This window comes from Rhinatrema bivittatum, chromosome 1, assembly GCF_901001135.1.
Source record: "Rhinatrema bivittatum chromosome 1, aRhiBiv1.1, whole genome shotgun sequence".
Classification (NCBI taxonomy): domain Eukaryota; kingdom Metazoa; phylum Chordata; class Amphibia; order Gymnophiona; family Rhinatrematidae; genus Rhinatrema; species Rhinatrema bivittatum.
This window is the reverse complement of record NC_042615.1, coordinates 322,496,199-322,517,538: the sequence shown is the minus strand read 5'-3', so window position 1 is coordinate 322,517,538 and position 21,340 is coordinate 322,496,199. Positions and strand designations below refer to the sequence as shown.

At 43.4% G+C, this 21,340-nt stretch overlaps 1 protein-coding gene across 1 annotated transcript in view; it reads left to right on the top strand.

Annotated features, from left to right (window-relative positions):
- GRID2 (glutamate ionotropic receptor delta type subunit 2) overlaps positions 1–21,340 on the top strand; it is a 2,300,191-nt gene that overhangs the window by 850,495 nt on the left and 1,428,356 nt on the right. The window contains exon 4 of the mRNA XM_029609341.1: positions 11,711–11,916. Coding sequence (XP_029465201.1) covers positions 11,711–11,916 — 206 coding nt within the window. The remainder of the gene's footprint in view (positions 1–11,710; positions 11,917–21,340) is intronic.

Genomic DNA, 21,340 nt, shown 5'->3' with positions numbered 1-21,340 from the left:
GAAGCAGTGGGGCTGATATTCATCTCATGTGTGTTATCCCTCATAGCCTCCTTTGTTGTTCTAGGGAATTGGCATAAAAATCAAGGCCATGTGGATGCCTCCATCACAGGGCAAGCAGCTCCAATGATCTCTGCTCTGCTTCCTCCAGGGGCTGGAGGACCAGAAATGATCTGTGCTGCTACTGGTTCTGCTCTCTGTTTCCATGGGGAAGCCAGATCTGATTTACACTGTCAGCTGTACTCTTATTTCTTTGTGTCCTGGAAAAAAAAGTAGCAGAACACCATTTTGAGTCCTTCTACAAGTTAATTTGTTTCCATTATAGTCAATAGGGGATGTGATACATCCTACTTTGGAATCAAACAAAACTCCAAAACACCAAGACTAGGGAAAAGTAGCACTGCCAATGTCATGAACAGTTTAAGGAACCATGGAAAAGGAAAAAATCACAAACAGTGGTGAAAGCACTCTTAAGCACCAAGAAATGAGCAAAGAGCACCACAAACAACAGTGGCATTACATCACAAAGCCTCAAGGAAGACCCAAAGGCACCAGGAAAAAAAACCCAAATGGTCTGAAGACATGCAACGTACAAAAAGAGGGGCAGAGCACCATAAGCAGTGGCATGGAGCCCCCAAAATACTGAGAGAGGGGTGCAAAGCAGCACAGTGTCAGGACATCCCAAGACACTAAATTAGAATCAAAGGGCTCCATCAACAGTGGCTTGAAGACCCACAATGCACCAAAAGTGGGACAAAGCAGCATAAACAATAGCATGTAGACCCTACAGTACCCAAAGAGAGGAAAGTTGGGCAAACAGTGTTATGAACTAGAGATGTGAATTGTGTGCCAGATCGTCTTAACGATCAGATTCGGCTGGGGAGGGGGGGGGGGAAATCTGATCGTTAAGATATGTGAATTGGAATTGTTTCCGATTCCAATTCACATTGCTAATTTTTTTTTTAGGGAGGCCCGCGCTGCTAAAAAAAAAACAACCCACCAGACCCTTTAAATCGACCCCACCCTCCCGACCCCCCCCCCAAAACCTTTTAAAATTACCTGGTGGTTCAGGGGGGCCTCGAGGGGCCTCGGGGAGAGGAGAGATCCAGGGGGGCCTCAGGGAGAGATTTCCCATTCCCAGGCATCAGCTGTTCTAAAAACAAATGGCGCCGATGCCCCTTTGCCCTTACCATGTGACAGGGTATCCGTGCCATTGGCCGGCCCCTGTCACATGGTAGGAGCACTGGATGGCCGGCGCCATCTTTAAAGATGGCGCCGGCCATCTTTACTCATCAGCCCCTATTATAGAGTATAGTATAATAGGGGCTGATGAGCCAAAATCCCTTAAAAGGGGCATGGTTAGATCGAACATAAATAAAAACAGGTTTTATATATTGCTTGTCGGAAATAATACAGCAATTTTAGTGGGTATATTGAATAATTTTTGTGCTCCTACCAACTTATTACTTTGGAAGGTTTGGAATGTTTGGCTCCAAAATTACTCTGTCAGTCACTCAAGAGAAGGGGAGTGGTTTACTCAAAACAACTTTATTAGCCAAACAATCCACAAAGAAAAACGACAGTGATCTAAAAGTGTATAACAAAGTCAGCACTACCTCTCTCTTTGTTTAAAGATGTTAGATTAAATAATGGCAACTGTAAACATATGCAAAAAATATATTCCAATGATTTTGATAAGAAAGGGGGATTAGAAAAAACAATAAGAAAATAAAGACAGGAAAAAAGAAAAAGGGGAGAAAAAATAATGGCTTATATATATGCTTGTAAGACAATTCAAGCATTCTTATTTTTTTAAAAAGGGTTATATATGCGTTAAGAGATCTAGTATGTGTTAAAAAGCTATGTGTAAAAATTGGATATTAGAATGGATGAGCATAATAATGACTAAATGAGTGCATGATGTGGTTAGTCATAAATAGAGATCTTCCTTGACATCAGATGTATAAATCTAAAAACAAAAAATGTTCAATAATAAAATGAAAATTCTTAGATTAAAAAGGGGAACAAAGCTGGTGTGTCTCCATCAAAAAGTTAAATCACACTAAAATATGTTGAAAAGAAAAAATAAGGAATACAAAATTGTAAATAATCCTAAAAAATGTATGCGGATAAAAAATAATACAATTAAAATGAAAATATTTTTTGATATATGTAGGTACTTAAATCATTAAAAAACAAACCATTGGCTATAAAAACACAGAGAAATCAATGTCATTATTCAAACCATTTGGAGTGCCATCCAGGCATTAGGAAAATGTGGGAAGTACTCTCTCGTCATTATTGGTGGCCTCAAGTAAAATGGGATGTCCACTGCTATGTGGAATCTTATACTCAATTGTGCTAAGAATAAACCTTTCCATGCTTGTCTGTGGGGACTGTTACAACTGTTGCCAGTTCCTGAAAAACCATGGTCTCACATCGCTATGGATTTTGTCATGGACCTTCCCAACTCTAACAGTTGTAATATCATTTGGATTGTAGTAGACCGATTCTCAAAAATAGCCCATTTTGTACCACTCTCTAGACTTCCTTCTGCCCCAAGCTGGCGTGTCTCTTCTTTTAACAAGTCTTTCAACTCCACGGCTTGCCTGAACATGTAGTCTCTGACCACAGGGTGCAATTCACAGCTAAGGTTTTGTGCAATATTTTCCAGAAATTCAAGGTTTCTTTGAACTTCTCATCAGCCTACCATCCACAAATTAACGGTCAGACAGAATGGACCAACCAGGTTCTCAAAAGTTTCTTGAGGGTCTATGTGAATGAATGGCAGGCGTTCTCTACTATCTTTTATAGGGTTCTGCCATAACAATCATATTGGGGAATCCATAGGCTCTTCTACTTTCAAAATCATATATGGCAGACATCCACGCACTTCCCTTCCTTTACCATTGACCATATCTTGCCCCACAGCAAACACTATGGCTTAAAGCCTTGGACCTTTATGGCAAAAAACTTGGCAACTCCTAATTTTGAAAGCAGAAAACTATAAGATGCAGGCAGATAAGAAATGTCGTCCAGCACCGCAGTTCATATCTGGTCATATGGTATGATTAAACACTCACAATCTTCACCTAAAAATGCCTTCCATGAAGTTTGTGCCACAGTTTATTGAGCCATTTCCTGTTGTCCAGCAGATTGGATCAGTTTGTGATCAACTCAAACAGAGCCCGGTGCCACCGGGTGTGCAAACCGTGGAATTGCACAGGGCAGCACACCAGGTGGGGTGGTTTCGGGAGCATGGAGAAGCCCATGTTGCTGCCAGTGGACCATTCCCACCAGCGGCAGAAGAAGTGGAGGCCCATGATGCCACTGATGAGATCGGGTCCACCGGTGGCAGAAGAGAAAGTCACATCCAAGTGCTTTTCCTCTTTCTTGCCTGCATGGCCCCAGAACAAAACTGTTGCCGGAGCTGCGCAGGCTGGAAGGAGGAGAAGCATCGGCCATGTACTGAAGAGGAGCAGCGTTTGGGTTGAGAGACTGTGTGTGGGGGTGAGAGCGTGTATGATTGGAGAGGCAGCATGTGAGAGCCCCTGTGTGTGTATGTGTGTGTGTGAGAGAGAGAAAGACAGCATGTGAGAGTGAGAGCCTGTGAGTTTGTGTGAGAGTGAGACAGCATTTGAAAGAGAGAGCATTTTATTGTGAGAGCTGTGTGTGTGTGAGACTGCATGTGAGTGTGACAGCCTGTGTCTGTTATATGTGTGTGTATGTGTTGAGAGAGAGAGAGACAAGATGTGAGAATGAGAACCTGAATGTGTGTTTAAGTGAAGGAGGGATGAAGGAAAGAAGACAGTTGGATAGAGAATAGGGAAAAAAGAGATCCTGTAAAAGGAATTGACCAAAGACCAAGAAAGGGAAGGTGGGAAAAAAAGCCTGTGACCAACTGATTAGAAAATTAAGACTGGACAGCAAAGGAAAAAAAATTGAATTTTTAGTGACTGGCATATGTTATCTTTTGGAATGTGCAAGGGTAGCACTTTCTCTATGCTGATCTTGTGATGTACGAGATCAGCATGGAGGAACCGGAAGCCCCACAAATTTTTAATATTGTGGGACCCGCACAGAGGAGGCAGCAGAATGGGCTTCAGTGCCAGTAGCAGCAATTAGCACCTCCCCAATAGCCACACAGCAGCAGTGCCAGTGGCACCAGAGGAACGAGAGAGGCTCCGAGTTTGCTGGCAAAAGAAAGAGAGGGGGTTTGCTTTCAGTGCGTGCATGTGTATGAAATGGGAGTCTGCCTGGGGGTATATGTGTGAATCAATGAGTGCTTGCCTGTGGTGTGTGGGTGTAAATGGGAGCTTGTCTGGTGTGTGTGTGTATGTTTGAGTTTGAGAGAGAATGGGTGCGCCTGGGTTGGCTGTGTGTGAGAGAGAGAATGGGAGCTGCCTGAGTTTTGTGTGTGTGTGTGTGTGTGTGTGTGTATGAGAGAGAGGGAAAATGGGTGATACAGGTAGATTCCATCCTGCTAGCAGCTGAAATGAAGATGAGGACCTGAGGCTGCTGGTAGATCCCAACCAAAGAAGAGCTGGATATGCCTATGGATTTGTCTGAGAGGGAGCAAATGTGTATATGAGCTTGTGTGTGTATATATATATATATATATATATATATATAAGAAAGTGAGTAGAATCTTTATGCATCCCTCTCCTACTAATCCGTGACAATCTCAGGATGACTGGAAATCAAAGTTCCCAGGTATGGAGAATTTGAATTTTTAAAATCCTTTTTAGTTTTTATTTTTCAGGTGTAATTTGATGTGTCTGCTGTTTTGAAATATTTTATTGGTTTTTGGGACATTTAAAAAATCTTGTATATGAGTTTTTCATTATTTGATCTTTATTCATCAGCTTCTTTTGAAATATTATTAGTATGTTTTTAGTATTATGATTATGTATTTATTTTATTTCTTGATTTTATTGTTTGATGTTTGAGGAATGGTGATGGTTCTGTTTTTTTGTTGTTGCACTGCAGAGTGGCTTCTTGCGGTTTCCAGTTCAGTTTTTGTCTGCGCGTTTATATTTCTGCTTTATGGTTGCTCTATTCTGTATTTGGTGAGAGTTTGTTTATGTTTTCATGTGTGACTGAGGTGAGGCATTCTCTTAATAGGAAGTGTATTAGTGTTTCAGGGGTTTCGGAGGGTCAAGCCCACACCCAACATGCATCACAATAGACCTAATACCATATGGGTTCCAGGTGTCTTTTTTGCAGGGATTTCTGGTTGGCATCAGAGCAGTGCATGTAAATATAATGTAAGTGATATTTTTACCTCAGAATATTGTACTTTGATATTTTTCATGTAAAATATAAATACATAACTCTTAACTGTGTGTGTGGAATCGGGTGGGGGGGGCGTTGTGCAAGGCAATAAGGTTTGCCTAAGGTACCTAATACCCTTGTACCAGCCATGGGTTCAGAGAGAGGATGATGTCAGTTTTTAAAGTTTGTATTACTGAAGGGAGCTGGGCATGTTTTTTTTGTTGGCCCGGGACAGAAAATGAAAAAATGGCAGGGGGGCAGGGGGCAGCACAGTGATTGTTCACACAGGGTAGTAAAAAAGCTAGCACCAGCCCTGACTCAAACTACCTCCCAGCTCAGAGTTCACAATACCTTCTATATGTCTCTGCTCAAACTATTACTCATATTATGGCCATCATGATCTGTCCCTAACTATACCAATGTGACTGACAAAGAGGAAACAGAGTATGATGTACAGGACATCCTGAATTCTAAATGCATCAGAGGCAAGCTATATTACTTCATCTCATGGAAGGGATTTGGTCCCTAAGAGAACTTTTGGGAACCTGCTTCCAATATCCAAGCTCCCCGCCTCACTACCGAGTTTCATCAACACTTTCCCCAAAAGCCCAAACCTAGGTACTTGGAGCAGAGGCTTAGAAGAGGGGGTACTGTCATGGTTGGCCAGCGGCAGGACAGACCTGTTTCCTACTTACTTATCCCGGGACAGCGCCATGGGTATTGCCACAATCCTCCTCACTAGAGATGTGAATCGTGTCCTCGATCGTCTTAACGATCGATTTCGGCTGGGAGGGGGAGGGAATCGTATTGTTGCCGTTTGGGTGTGTAAACTATCGTGAAAAATCGTTAAAATCGTGAGCCGGCACACTAAACCCCCGCAGGAGGTCGTTCAGTGGCGGTCCGGAACCCCCGCTGAACGACCTCCTGCAGTCGATCTCCTGCCGGTGCCATTTTCCGTACGAAAACGATTTGCGGCGAGAAATCGCTCCCGGAACCCCGCTGGACTCCCAGGAAACTTTTGGCCAGCTTGGGGGGGCCTCCTGACCCCCACAAGACTTGCCAAAAGTCCAGCGGGGTCCGGAACGACCTCCTCCGTCGAATCGTTTTTGTCTATGGCCGCCGCCATTTTGCGGCGGCCATTTTGAAAAATGGCGCCGGCTGAAGACAACACGATTCTATTGAGGGGGCCGTTCCGGACCGCCGCCGTTCTGGACCACCGCCGGATCCCCAGGTAATTTAAAGCATTGGGGGGGGGTTCGGGAGGGTGGGGGATTTAATTTAAAGGGTCAGGGGTGGGTTTTAGGGGGTTTTAGTGTGCCGGTTTTCCTGCCCTCCCCCTTCCCCCGATTTACGATTTTTTAACGATAAATCGGGGGAATTGGTATTGTATCGTGGCCCTAACGATTTTTTGACGATTTAAAATATATCGGACGATATTTTAAATCGTCAAAAAACGATTCACATCCCTACTCCTCACAGACCCCCTCCTAAACAGGCATGCACTTGCACTTTATACCACTAATTGAAGGCCCTGTAGCAGAAAACCTACTGCAGGTGCTCAGTGATGACGTCACGCCACAGGGTATTTAAACCCCAGCCACACTACGAGCTGTTGTCTCAACAACAGGTCCTCCTGCTTTGCTGTGTGTGTGTTGCTAGCTCTGCCTTGCCTTGTCCAACCTGCCTTGCCTCATCTTTGACTGTCCTGCCTTCCCCTGCCAGCACCTAGCCTGCTTCCTCCTTGACAGATCTCCACCTGCTCTGGCCATTGCCTGGACCTTGATGCTGCCTGATCTCTGCCTGCCCTTACCTTGGCCTACTTCCTCACTTCATCTGACCACTTCTTATGGTACCAGTGCCCAAGTCCTGTCAGTCCCTGAGCCCAAAGGCTCAATCTGCAAGGAACAGAGTTGGTATAGATGCAGCTCAACTCAGTCCCTGCCTGAGTGTGTCCACTTGCGTCAGCTTGGGCCTATCAAGTTCACTTGTGAGACTGCGTCAATCGTCACAATCAGAAGGGCTCACTTTCTGTGTCAGCAGTTGTGTCACAAGCATCATGGCATTGGTTAAGGATAGTAAATGCTGCACCAGGTTACTCCTGTCCATCCTTTCCTTCATGCCCAATCTCTAGTCTTTAGGGATTCTCAGTGTTTATCCATTGCTTTTTGAATTTGTTTACTGTTCTCATTCTCACCACCTCTTCCGGTAGGGCATTCCAGGCATTCACCACCCTCTCCATGAAGAAATATTTCCTGATATTGGCTCTGAATCATCCCCCCTGGAATTTTGTATTGTGACCCCTAGTTCTACAGTTTCCTTTCCAATGGAAAGCGTTCAAAGTTCATGCATCACTAAGGCCTTTCAGGTATCTGAAGGTCTGTATCATATCTCCCCTGCACCTTCTCTCTTCCTGGGTATATCCTTCAGCTTCTCCACATGCCTGCCTCTCATTTTACTGGGTACAACATCCCAGTATAAATGTAGAGTGGCAGGGCATGAGGAGCAGGCCAGGCAGCAGCAGCAGCAGCAAAAAATCTGTGGCAATTGGCAATAGCACATTTCATCCTCTGTTTGCTGCTAGGATAGTGTTTCCCAACCATCTCCTGGAGGCACACTTATCCAATTGGGTTATCAGGACTGCCACAATGAATATTAATGAGACACAGTATATGGAAATCCTGAAAACCACAGTGGTTAGGTATGCCTCTAGGAGATGGTTAGGAAATGCTGTGCTAAGAGATAGCACAAGATGGTATTACAAGAGCAGATGCTCCTGGCATAAAAAATGAGTGCTTCTAACAGCAGTAGAAGTCTCATGTTCAATGTAGAGATTTGTTCTCTAGTCAGCCAGACATTTATAGCACAGACTCTTAAAGTATTGACAGTTTCTGTGGAAATCCAAGGGTGATTTTTTATTCACAGCAATGGATCTTTCTCTAGTTTCCAGTAGATTACCTAGGAAATCTGTACCTTTCATGGCAGCTACACTGTGCATCTTTCTAACCAATAAAGTTTAATTTGTCATGAAAGTAGTCCTTTATTTTCAAGAAAATAAAATAGATTCTAGAATTAAATAACATTCAGTTCCAATGCAGAACAATTTTAATGTTCCCTTTTATTATATGCTGAAATATAGAGCAATTCAGTAGATTCCAATCTTTATCAGGTGGGTTTATGACCATGATCAGATCAGGGCTGGTGAACTCTGAGACCCAAGTGCCACAAACAAGTTTGGTTTTCCAAATATTCATAATGACTATTCACAAATAATTATATTTGCATTTAATTTAAGAACCATTTCAAAATTTGACAATCCTAAAAAAACAGACCTATTTGCAGCACATGTAGACTAGAGTTCACCATCATTAATCAAGGATCAGAGGTAGCTCCAATGTCATTACCCCAGGATGCCATGCAATTATTTTTTTTTGTGAAAAATTATGCAACATCTGTCAGTGGTGATATGCTTCTATATAAATTTGGACAAACATACTGAAGTAAAAATGTATGGTTGTTTCTTACACGATGATCTATGCCTGCAGCTAGTGCATGGGGAAATTTTTAATCTGAAAGAATGTTTTGTTTAATGTGTTAAAATTATTGTTGGTGAGGCCCTCTATCTTTGTGTTAAGTTTGGAATTATCTTGCTGTACTTCTTTTAGTTGTCAAGCCCCTAATCTTTGAAATATATTGCCACTAAATGCTCATTGTGAGCTGGGTTTTCCTAAAATTCAGAAAAAAGGTGAAGGCATGGTTTTATAGAAAATCCTTTAACCATTAACCCTATGAGTTGTTGCTGCTTTTTGTTTTAATTCTGACCTCCATTTTGGATTAGTCACAGTGGGCTGTCTTTATTAAGGCTTTACTAATTGTAGTATGTCTCTTTCATGGTTTGGGTAGTATATACTGTACATTGGGGTAAATATTCAATGGCATTCAGCCAGATGATTAGTGAGTTCTCCAATTAAATGATGACTTTTGAATATTCCCCACTTATCCAGCTAAAGTTTATCTGGCTATCTTATTATCTGTCTAAAATTACATAGGGGAATTCCTGGGCAGAATTAATTTAGCTGGATAAGTAATTTGGCAACTCTAGTCATGCCATAGAGTAGACCTGAAGATAACTGGATATGTTTATCTGGTTCTCTTTAAAATAGCTAACTATGGCCTGTATTTTCTAAGATTTCAGGCCTTTATGAATCGCGTGGTACTGGGAGCGGGGGGTGAAGTGGGGGGCGGGCCGGCGAAAGCCTGCAGCGATCGCACCTCCAGGGTGTGATTGCTGCTGGCTTTCGCACCCAATAGCACCACCGTAAAAGGAGGTGCTATTGGGCGCGCTGTTGGCAGCGATAAGGTGTCCTACCTTTTCACCATCAGTGAAGTTGTCACAGAGTCCGCCCCGACGCCGCCCCCGACTTCTCCTCTTCTAGTGCATACTCCGCCACGACTGAGCTATCGCACGCGTGCGATCCCTTTGGAAAATGACCCCCTATATTCAATAGTGAGGTTGCACCACTGAATAACCCTTCAAAGTTATGCAGATAAGTTTATACACCTAATAGGGTCATTTATCAAAATGCTATAAGGCATTTTTGCATGCGTTAAGCACCTTTAACGCATGTGAAAATGCCTTTTAACGCATGCGATAGCACCATAACGTATGGTGCGATGCAAATCTGAAAAAGAGGAGGAGTTAGGGGTGGGCTCGGTTTACTGTTTTGTGAAGTCCTATTGAATGGCTTTAAAATGCTGATTTTAGCTACACCTTTTTCAGTAGCATTAAGCTGTGTGATAGGTTGTGTTGAGGCTTTATCACATTTTGTGATTTGTTCTCAAATGCCTGTTTTAGTAGTTTTAAAGCTCCTGCTTAGCTAACTGGGAGGGAGAGAGAGAGAGAGAGATAACCTACCTGTAATGCCCTAACACTAGATAGGTATTTACATCTCTATGGGAGGCCCACCTGGTAACTTGAGGTGAGGTTTAGGTATTAGTTGTAGGGGTTAGAGACCACTTTGACATTCAAAGTGAGATATACGAACAGAACAATGCTCTCTTGTGAAGATTTGATGACCCTTGGAGTGAGGAAACTCACTCAAAGATGAGATCTGTGCAATGTTCTCTCAACCTAGCTTGATGGACTCTCTACCTGGGTAACATCAAAGTGGCCCCTAACCCCTACACTAATACCTAAACCTCACCTCAAGTTACTAGGTGGGCCTCCCATAGATAAAAACCTATCTAGTGTTAGGGCATTAAGGCTAGGTACGCTCTCTCTCTCTCTCTCTCTCACTCATTCTCATAATAAAGGTATTATTGCAATAAACTGTCTATTACCATAAAACATACCCCTTTTTCTATCACATGCGATATTTAGTGCATTTTGATAAATCCAGGCCTTAAAGAGCAAAAATGGCAGAATATAGTTTGTTCAGTCTACAGCTAAGAATTTAACTACATGTTAAGAAGAATCTCACCAGATACACCCCCATACTGTCATACCGCAGAACATACATCCTTTTATTTTTTTTATTTATTTAAAAGCATTTATTACCCACCCCTCTGATGTTCGATGGGGGGGGGGGTACAAAAAATCACCATATATTAGGATATTGCACTAGAATTGGCACACAAAAATTACAATTTTGCTATTTTGTAATAGTTCAAGTTTACCTTAAGGCATTACTTGGGGCTGCAAGGTAAACACTGTGCACAAGAGAAACTGCATGAGCTGCAATATGCACACAAGGTTCTGCAGGTTTGTCACCAGGCACATTGATTGGGCCCTTTTGGGGTAGTAGGTCAGTGCCATCTCTTCCATCCATCTCCATAATCTCGGATGTTGCACCATGGAGAAAGAGGAAAGGAAAAAAATTATCAAGCACGATGCAATCATGCGTTATAAATGCCGTGCATGTACTACAAATTACCTTTCTAGGTAAATCAAATAAAACTGCATGGATTGGTTTTTTATTCAAGGTCTCGAGAAACAGGGAACAGATAATTTACCTCAGCTGGAATTTATTTGTGATGCGGTAGCAAAGATATGCAAATTGCAGCCCCAGGATTGGACAGTCCTATAGAGTCACTTTCCAATGACTAGTGACTGCGGTATCCTCGAGGTTACAGGACCTTGCAAACAGATATCAGCCTTTAACATTTTACAGTGTTTAGGCTGTAGGAGGAAAGAGCGCAATGCTAAAATACTGCACTCACAACTATTTCTAGAGCGAAATAGCAACGAAACATCAGTGTGAATGATTGGGCATTTTATGAATTGTGTTTTTTTTTTTTTCAATCATTGCACAAGACTATTCACAGTTTTCATGCCTTTTATATATATAATAAAAAAGCAATTGAATTGTATCATGAACCTTGTACAGCAAGCACCATTTGGAATAGGTCAGGAACAAAACTGATGGGCTTTTGATGTTCCTAGATATCCGTGGAATCCAGGAGTTTTTGGATAGAGTATCTCAGCAGGGGATGGATGTGGCATTGCAGAAGGTGGAGAATAACATCAATAAAATGATCACAGGGCTTTTTGCCACCATGCGGATAGAGGAACTGAACCGCTACAGGGACACGCTGAGAAGAGCCATCCTGGTCATGAGTCCCTCTACAGCCAAATCCTTCATTACTGAGGTTTGTCTGCCAGAAGTTATTTTCCTGCTTTTCTAAAAGGTTTTGCTATAGACACGGTCTTATTCAATAAAGATTTTTTTTTTTCAATAGTGACAGAATGAGGAAAAGTCATCGGTTACTAAGGCCTAGAATGAAGAAAATTATTTTAAAAATAGAGACTGCAGTGGCTTTTTTTTTTTTTTTTTTACTGTTGAGATGTTTTAAGGACTGAAACAATATATTTATAATAGCATTGGATTTCCTATTTGTTCATCTTTTTGAGAAGATTTAATCAATCAACTTTGTCCATTTGTTTAGGTTAAATATAGGTTTTCTGATTTATCTATTTATTTTTGTTTTTTTGAATATTTAGATCTTCTTCTCTGCTCATATGACACATTTCTCATGTGCAAAACAAAAAACATGTTTAAAAGTGAGGGAGTGCTAAAACATCAATTTTTTATTGCATAGTCTTTGTTTTAAATCTGTTTTACATTTGGTTTGTGCACATAGATTCCTCTGTAATAATTCAGACTCGGCCTGTTTATAAAATGCACAGAAATCACAAATATGATTGCCCTGATAAATGTTTTTGAACAGTTGTGAGTCTAATCCAGCAAGAAGAGGAATAAATAGTATGCAGCAGCTCTTCTTTTCCTGCTTCTGCCAGTAAGAGGGAGGATCCGATTGGCTGAGTGGGAGGCAAGAAGAAGTATTGGCTAGTGGGTGGGTAAGTGAGAGGAATGGTGGGATGAATGATCAGGCTAGGGTAAGGATGGAGAGATCTATCCCTCTGCAACCAGTCAGACTTGTAATTTAAACTTACAGAAAATCATTCAAATCCTTGGGTGTTCCATGTGGCCCAACCACAAGTCTGAGGCAGGCAGCAGGAGGAAAGAGTCAAGGAGGCAGATATAGCAATGCAGTCTTCATTCCTGCTCACCATCTTTCATGAAAAGCAATTCAAAACCCATTTGTCTGCTATTCAATAAAGGTGCCCATTCAGAGCTTCCATAAAGTCTACAGTCATGTCCTCTGTTATTCAAGGGAAATAGGCTAAAACAACCAATCAAAATGATCATTTAATCCTTTTATGTTCAGTAAACACTTGATATGCTTCCTCAAATAGACCACAAGAAGAAATTGCATTTACCCTAAGGGAAACAACTCTGGTAAACATTAAGGCCAGATCCAAACAGAAATCTTAGGTTCCATAATTTACTGTATATAGAATAAGAAAGTACTGGATCAAAAAAGATCAAGCATCCCATGTAAACGCCAAACAAATATATTATGGAAAAGGCTAAAAATTTAAAAGAAGTTTGACAGATTATACGCTCACATACACACACACATTCACATCAGATTAGTAGGGAGGCTGACAATTTATATGAAAAGGCTTGGTCTTTCTTCCTGGTTTTCTTATTTCTGCACTTGTATCAACTGCTGCATTATTTGCCCTCTCTAGCAGAATTGTGGGAATGTGATCCTTGAACTGGGAGGCTACTACTTTTTCAATCTTCCCCACACAGCCAAATTGCTACTTTTTTTCAGGTCTATCCAGTAAAGTGCGGCCGCGTTTACCCCGCTCCTAACCCGCGTTCTGCTCACTTTCCGGCCGCGTTAGCCCTTCCTGCGATCCACAACCCCCTTTAACCTACCCTTACAGCATCCTAAAATCCCCGGGCAACCCCTTCCGCACACGGCATGTATATTGCATGTAAATGAGCGAATTAGCTATTCCCTAGCATCCAGTAACCCACGCCCCCGGCTATCGCTATTTTACCCTGCTGTTTTGCCGCGCGTTTAACCTGCTAACTTACCGCCTACCCTTACCCCTGCGTGCAAAAAGTAAGTCGCTTCGCCGCTTCGTCGCTTTACACTGCCAGTCCCTTCTTCCCTCCTCCCGGAGCAAGGCTGCTTTTCGCGCCCTGCTTTGGGAGGAGGGAAGAAGGGACTGGCAGTGTAAAGCGACCTCTCCTGCTTCCAGCTGCTCGCGAAGATGGACACCTGCACGGCCGCTGAAGACGTGGCATCACGGCATGTGACGTCACGTCTTCAGCGGCCGTGCAGGCGTCCATCTTCACGAGCAGCTGGAGGCAGGAGAGGTTGTCCGATGTCCGGAGGGGGCTGCAAAAAGTAAGTCGCTTCGCCGCTTCGTACTGCCAGTCCCTTCTTCCCTCCTCCCGGAGCAAGGCTGCTTTTCGCGCCCTGCTTCGGGAGGAGGGGAGAGGGGACTGGCAATCCCGACTTCCTGGTATCTGTCATTTCAAATGACATTTGAAATGACAGATACCAGTGTGGCCATGAAGCGTTAGGCCCGCGCACCCAGGATACTGTATAGCGCTCTATACAGTAAAATGGGTTGCGCGGGCCTAACGCTTCACGGAAGCTTCTTAGACGCAGCTTGCATTTGCAAGCTATTTACATACAGGATCGAGCGGTAGGTGAGCTGCACTGTGCGTGCGGCAACCGCGGGTGCGCCGGGCACTAACGCAGCTCTTCCTACTGCTTGTTACTGGATAGACCTATTTGTTCCTTATTTAACCTACTGCCTCAAACTGGGCTGCTGATTTTTTTTTACTCTGGCTCCTAGCAGGCTGATGTCTTTTGTCCTCAATCTTTCAGATACCAGGAGAATCACTATTATTTTACCATTCCTGTTCTGTCTCCAGTTACCCCCCCCCCCCCCAATACACACACACACACACACACACACACACACACACATACCAAGAGCTGATGTTACCTGCCAGTACACTGTCTTTTGTAGGGAACTGGTTTTGGGTGTATTCTCAGTCCAGCCCCTTACACAGATGCAAAATAAAACTACAGGATTCACTCATGTTTGAGTCCAACTGTCTTATTTATTTCTTGGCACACTTATTTATTTTATTTATATATTTATTTATATGCCGCCACTCTGTATACAATGTTGGTGGTTCACAACAAATTTAAAGATACATCAACATAGTAATAGTAACAAAAAAAAACTATTATAAAATACATCTATACAATTCATCTGAGTGACATAAGCTGATAAATCTTAACCTATTTATTGCCATTTCATCTTCCAGCAGATAACAATAAACAAAACTGCTGGCCCTCATCATTGAATTTAATTGCTGGTTGAATGCATTGAAAGGAATCCCAGAAACTATCAGCACATCACTAGATGAGATTACTGCCTGATACAATTTTATTAAGTCCCACATCAGACAAATGCTGCTCTTGGCTTAGAGATTTCACTGACAGTGGAACTGCTGTAGCCACATGGTGCTCACCCTCTGAGGATTTGCCCAAGCCTTAATTATTTATTTATCTGCTTATGTATGTATTTAAGTATTTATTTATTTATTTTTTGGCCTGTATCAAAATCATGCTAAGTGAAAGGCAGTAAATAAAATGTAATAAAATAATCAAACATAGGATAAACATAATACAAACAAATAGGAGGAGTCCCAGAAAATAACTGGCATTATCCTCTCTGGAGCCCGGGGTTGCTCTTCAGGGAGCTGGGTTCCTCTAGGGCAGCATGCTGGAAGCTAATGTGTCTCTTTCAGATGCTCTCATGGAGTGCCATGCCAATAAAATGGATCATACTCTTCTATAGCAGCCAAAAATACCAAAACCTGGCCACTAGGGGTCGCTGGAGTTCTTAGTAGCCATAGGTTACACAGAGTTGACACTTTAAAAAAAACAAACCAAAAACCCTCCTACCAGGATCTGGGCTACTGCTTGATTATCCCCTTAGCCCCTCCCTGAGAGGGGCCACTACTTTTTAATACTCTGCCTTGAGTCTTATTGCTGCTTTCTTTTATGCTATCAGAATTTGCTGTGTGGTATAGACAGTTACTGCTCTAGGAGTCAGTGCCCTGCAGCTCACAGGCAACCGAAGGAGCAGAGAACATCTGCTAAGGGAAGTTGAAAACAGTGGAAAGAGGATGAATGTGGGGAAAGGGATTAAAGAAGGAACGTTGTAGGCGAGGATAGAAAGTGGTACGAGAGCTGATAAACCGGAAAAGAATAAGATGCAGGATCAGCGACATTTGAGGGAAGGACTGGAGGAAGCACGAGAGGAAACAAGAGTGAAAGGAAGCATGTGCAGGAATGAAAGTAATTGAGAGGCAAAGAGGTGCTGTGAGCCAGGGAGAAAGACTGAAGTGAGAAAGTGAGGTAGGAAGAGAGAATAAAGAGGAAGTGAAGTGGGATAAAAATAAAAAAAAGGCAAAAATTGAAAGAGTGGGGAAAAAAAAGAACTGATAAAAAGAAAATTAATATTGATCTAGGTTGTAGGTGTTGTGTTAAAGGAACAATTAAAAATATTATGAATGTTCAGTAAAAAAATAAGCTTTTGTGCATATATAAGCATATGCAAATTCACCAGAGAATTGCCATGGTTTCTCAAAAGACGAATAGTCTTGAAGGATGCTTTCGATATTTACAAACAATTGATATTATCTCTAATGTAGGGAAGAGAGATAAGAAGGAGGGTATACCGAAGGGTACTTTAATTAATGCATGTTCTTTGAATAAAAATTGGTTGGAAATATTTGAAGTAATCCAGGAAAATGATCTGGATTTGGTTTTCATTGCTAAAACCTGGTTTAATAGGAACCAGGGGATAGCTATGTCTCAAATGTGTCCAAAGGGCTAGGATTTAATGTTTTGTGATAGAGTGGGAAAAAGTGGCATGGGTGTGGCAATTGTTTATAAGAAATATGTATTGGTTGGTTAATAGATTGGTTTTATATCCTGTTAAAGGATGTGAAGGTCTGTTATTGAAGCTGGATTTTTCTATTCCCATTGTCTTTTTCTTTGGTATTGTCCCTCTGATTCTTCTTCAACTTGTTATGAAGAAATTTTAGAAGTTTTGTTGTCTTTGGCGGCTAGATATAGTTATTTTATAATATTAGGGATTTTAATCTTCATGCTGACAAAACATCTAGTTTTAGGATATCGTAGCTTTTGTCTTCTTTGGAGATTTCTGATATAATTCAGATTGTTCAGTGACCAACTCATGTGAAGGGCCATATGTTAGATCTTATATTTGGTTTTCAAGTTGCTCATGGGCATGGGAATTTGCAATATTTAAGAACTGAAAAATTAGCCTAGTTTGATGATTTTGCATTATGTTTTAACTTTTGCTATGAAAACTCCCTTTCCCAAGAGAATAAGAGACTACAAAGTTCAAATAGTTGGGGAAAAGTTAATAATTGAAAGTTAAATTAATTTTTGGAGAAGACATTAGATTCAGGGGTAAAGATTAGGAAAGAAGATGGTGTGGATTCTGTGATATCTAAGTGGTATCGATTACACTGGTCTACATCAGTTTTGCTGACTACAAGATAACATGTGATCTATATGTATTTTAGGGCCTCATTTTCTAAAGTATCGCAGGCCTGCGATACTTTAGGTAATGAGGGGCGGGGGGCGGTCCTGCACTAGCCGGCAGCGATCGCACCACCGCAATGCGATCGCTGCCGGTTTCGCACCCAATAGCGCCACCATAGAAGGTGTAGCTATTGGGCGCGAAGTAGGATGCGAAAAGGCTCTTACCTTTTCGTCGTCCGCGGCGTCTTCGCGGAGTCAGCCCTGGTGTCGCCCCGACTCCTCCTCTTCCGGAGATGACTCTGCCCCCATCTTGGTATTGCACGCGATAAGGGACTTTTCACATGCGAAACATCCCTTATTGCGTGCGATCCGTCTGGTAAATGACCCCCTTAGTGTGCCAAATCCAAAAATCACATCCGTTTCATCCAGTCATGTTCTGTTTTTCCGCAAAATGCTGTCTACTCATAAACTCTTATAGCAATAATGTAACATTCTTATTTAGATATGCTGAATAAGCAAAAAGATAATTAATGTGTAGAAAGACATGCTGAATATGAAAAAAGAAATGCAGAATATGCAATCAGTATAACCAATAGAAAGACTGCTTATTATACAGTTTAAAACTGCTGATGTTGGCATTTTATGGCTATATAAGCAGTGTGAAAACCGGCAGCATTCAGTCGTTCAAGAGGCTTAGAAGTCACTGCAAATTTAACTCTGTTAAATCTGTTTTTGTTAAATATGTCATTCAAAACTTGAATAGTTCATGGACGGTGCCGGAATGATCCTGATATATTCTGTCACATTTGTGGTTGTTTTATAACGCCCAAACAAAGGACAAATATATTTGACTTTGTACGAAAAGCTTATCATGCACATTTCAGGGTTAAACTGGGTGACCAGGACAAACCTTGGGCAGCACATAAAGTGTGCAGGACATGTTGAAAACCTGAGACAGTGGACTAAAGGTCAGAGAAAAAGTCTCAGCTTCGGAGTTCCAATGGTGTGGCGAGAGCCCCAAAACCATGTTGATGACTTTACTTCTGCATGGTAATTACTACAGGCATGAACACAAAGACAAAATCTTCCATCCAGTACTCAGATCTCCCTCCAGCTATAAGACCGGTTGCTCACTGTGAAGAAGTCCCTATATGTTATGCGTGCCAGCCGCAGCAGACCAGAGGCTTGGCCCCCACACCTCTTTCAAAGTGATCCAGCACCTAGTCTTTCATCTCTAGCGGCTGTGGGCCGCCGGCTCCATCCTCAGGCCATCGGTGGGGCCTACAGCTCTGCTGCAGTTCCTGATGTTCCGTGTCGGGCATCTCCACGTGGCCCGTGGAGAGACACCATCCAACCAGCACTGAACCCCTCCCTAGGCGCGAGTGTGTGCACACCTGATCCTTTCATAGGGCCCACGGCGGGTACCTGGCCGTGGCCCCGGATGATGACGTCGGCAGAGCTCCGGTATATAAGCCCGGGCTCCGCTCTCTCAAATCGCCTTTGCAACAGGTCTCCTCATTTGTCAAGTGCTTAATGCTTCTACTGTTCCTGGTTCCTGATTTCCTTCGTTCCTGTTTCTTTGTTCCTGAGTTCCTGTTCCTTCAACTCTCCTTTGGATTGCTAACCTGGTTTGACCTCTGCATTGCCTGTCTACTCTGTTGCCTCTCTCCAATCCTGGACCTCTGCATTGCCTGACTACTCCGTTGCCTCTCTCCAGCCCCAGACCTCTGCATCGCTTGACCACGCCATTGCTTCTCTCCAGCCCTGGACTTCTGCTTCGTCTGACCATCCTTTGACTCTCTTCATCCAGACCCCAGCGTTGCTTGCCACTGCTTCCAGCCTGCTGCCAGTTCTGAACCCAGCTTGCTTAAAGACGCCTCTTCAGACTTTGTTCTGAACGTGGTTCATTCAGGCTTCGGCCTGCTCTTGCTCGGGCGCCCTCTGTCAGACTGTGTTCCTATTGGCGCCCGGATCTCCAGGACTCTGCCTCATCCAGTACAGACTGTTACCTACACTAGTTTCTGACTCTGGGATGACCTCGATCCACCCATCAACGACCACTGATGGAGGCCACCTAAGTCCAGCTGGCCCCGGCACCAAAAGGCTCAACCCACAGGGAACGAGGGCTGGTATTGGTAAAGTGCCAGCTGGCCTCCGTCCAGCCCTCTCCACCTGCTGATGGTGGGGACCCGTAGGATCCCTCCTACGGGTAGTGTCAACCCCACCTCAGCCCAAGGGTCCACCTCTGGCACAACACTGGAATGACAACAATAAATTCTGTCATTCCAATTTTTCCAAAGACTCCGACGATGAAGATTTTGTGACCTCAGAAGTTGATGCCAAAATGTGCCAGCCATTCACTCAAGCTGAGTTGAATGACCTGGTATGAGATCTTGATCTGCCGAAGTAGTCAGCAGAGTTACTGGGTTCAAAGCTAAAGGAAAAGAACCTGTTGGCTCCTGGTACCACATTTATGTATCATAACAGAGAGAAAGATCTTCTGAAATATTTCCATATGGACAAGGAGCTTATGTAATGCATTGACGTCAAAGGACTTATTGAGTCAATGGGATGTGATAGTTATGTAGCTGACAAATGGAGGCTTTTTATTGACAGTTCAAAGAGAAGACTAAAGTGTGTGTTGCTTCCCAATGGCAATAAATTAACTTCCATTCCTATTGCTCACTCGGTAAATATGAAAGAAACTTATGAATCCATGAGAACCATTCTCCAAAAAATCAAATATAATGATCATTGCTTGATTTTATGTGGCAATCTGAAGGTTATATCGATGCTTCTAGGACAACAAAGTGGTTACACAAAATGTCCTTGCTTCTTCTGCCTTTGGGATAGCCGAGCAAAGGCAGAACATTAGAGGGGTGTGCATTCGGTCCCTACGTATTGGCAATCCGCATTGGATGTTGCCATATTTGTTGTATTCATGGGGAAGTGAAACGTATCGCGATTCCCCACGAATACATGAATCTTCACCGAATTGTTCGGCCGCCTAAATATATCAATTTAAACAAACCCCCCACCCTCCTGACCCCCACCCCCCAAGACTTACCAAAACTCCCTGGTGGTCCAGCAGGGGGTGTGGGAGCCATCCCCTGCACTCTCACACCCTCGGTGCCGGTTTCATCATGGCACTGATAGCCTTTGACCTACTATGTCACAGGGGCTACCGGTGCCATTAGTCAGCCCTTGTCACATGGCCATTGGTGCCATCTTGTGCTCCTACCATGTGACAGGGGCTGACCAATGGCACCGGTAGCCCCTGTGACATAGTATGGGCAAAGGCTATTGGCGCCATTTTGATTAGTGGCAGCTGACGGCCCAAAGGCAGGAGATCACTCCGGGACCCCCGTTGGACCCCCAGGGATTTTGGCCAGCTTGGGGGGGGGGCTCCTGACCCCCCCAAGACTTGCTAAACGTCCTTGGGGGTTCCTGGGGGTCCAGCGGGGGGCAAAGGCTATCGGGCCATTTTGATTAGTGGCAGCCAATGGCCCAAGGGCAGGAGATCGCTCCCAGACCCCCGATGGACTTTTGGCAAGTCTTGTGGGGATCAGGAGGCCCTCCCAAGCTGGCCAAAAGTCCCTGGGGGGTCCAATGGGATTCCCAGAGCTATCTCCTGCCCTCGGGCCATCGGCTGCCAGTAATCAAAATGGCACCGATAGCCTTTGCCCATACTATGTCACAGGGGCTACCGGTGCCATTGGTCAGCCCCTGTCACATGGTAGGAGCATAAGATGGCGCCAATTGCCATGTGACAGGGGCTGACCAATGGCACTGGTAGCCCCTGTGACATAGTAGGTCAAAGGCTATCGGCGCCATGATGAAACCAGCACCGAGGGTGTGAGAGTGTAGGGGATGGCTCTCGGACCCCCCGCTGGACCATCAGGGAGGTTTAGTAAGTCTTGGGGGGTCAGAAGGGTGGGGGGTTGTAGTTAATTTTAATTTTAGCTGGAACAAGAATAGAAATCACTGTATTAATGCATTGGGGCGCCATAAGGACGAATGCAACGTATCTGCTCCCCACGAAGCCGAATTCCGAATGCAACATATGGCGTCCCTCTGCACATCCATAGAACATTATACAAGGAAAGAATGG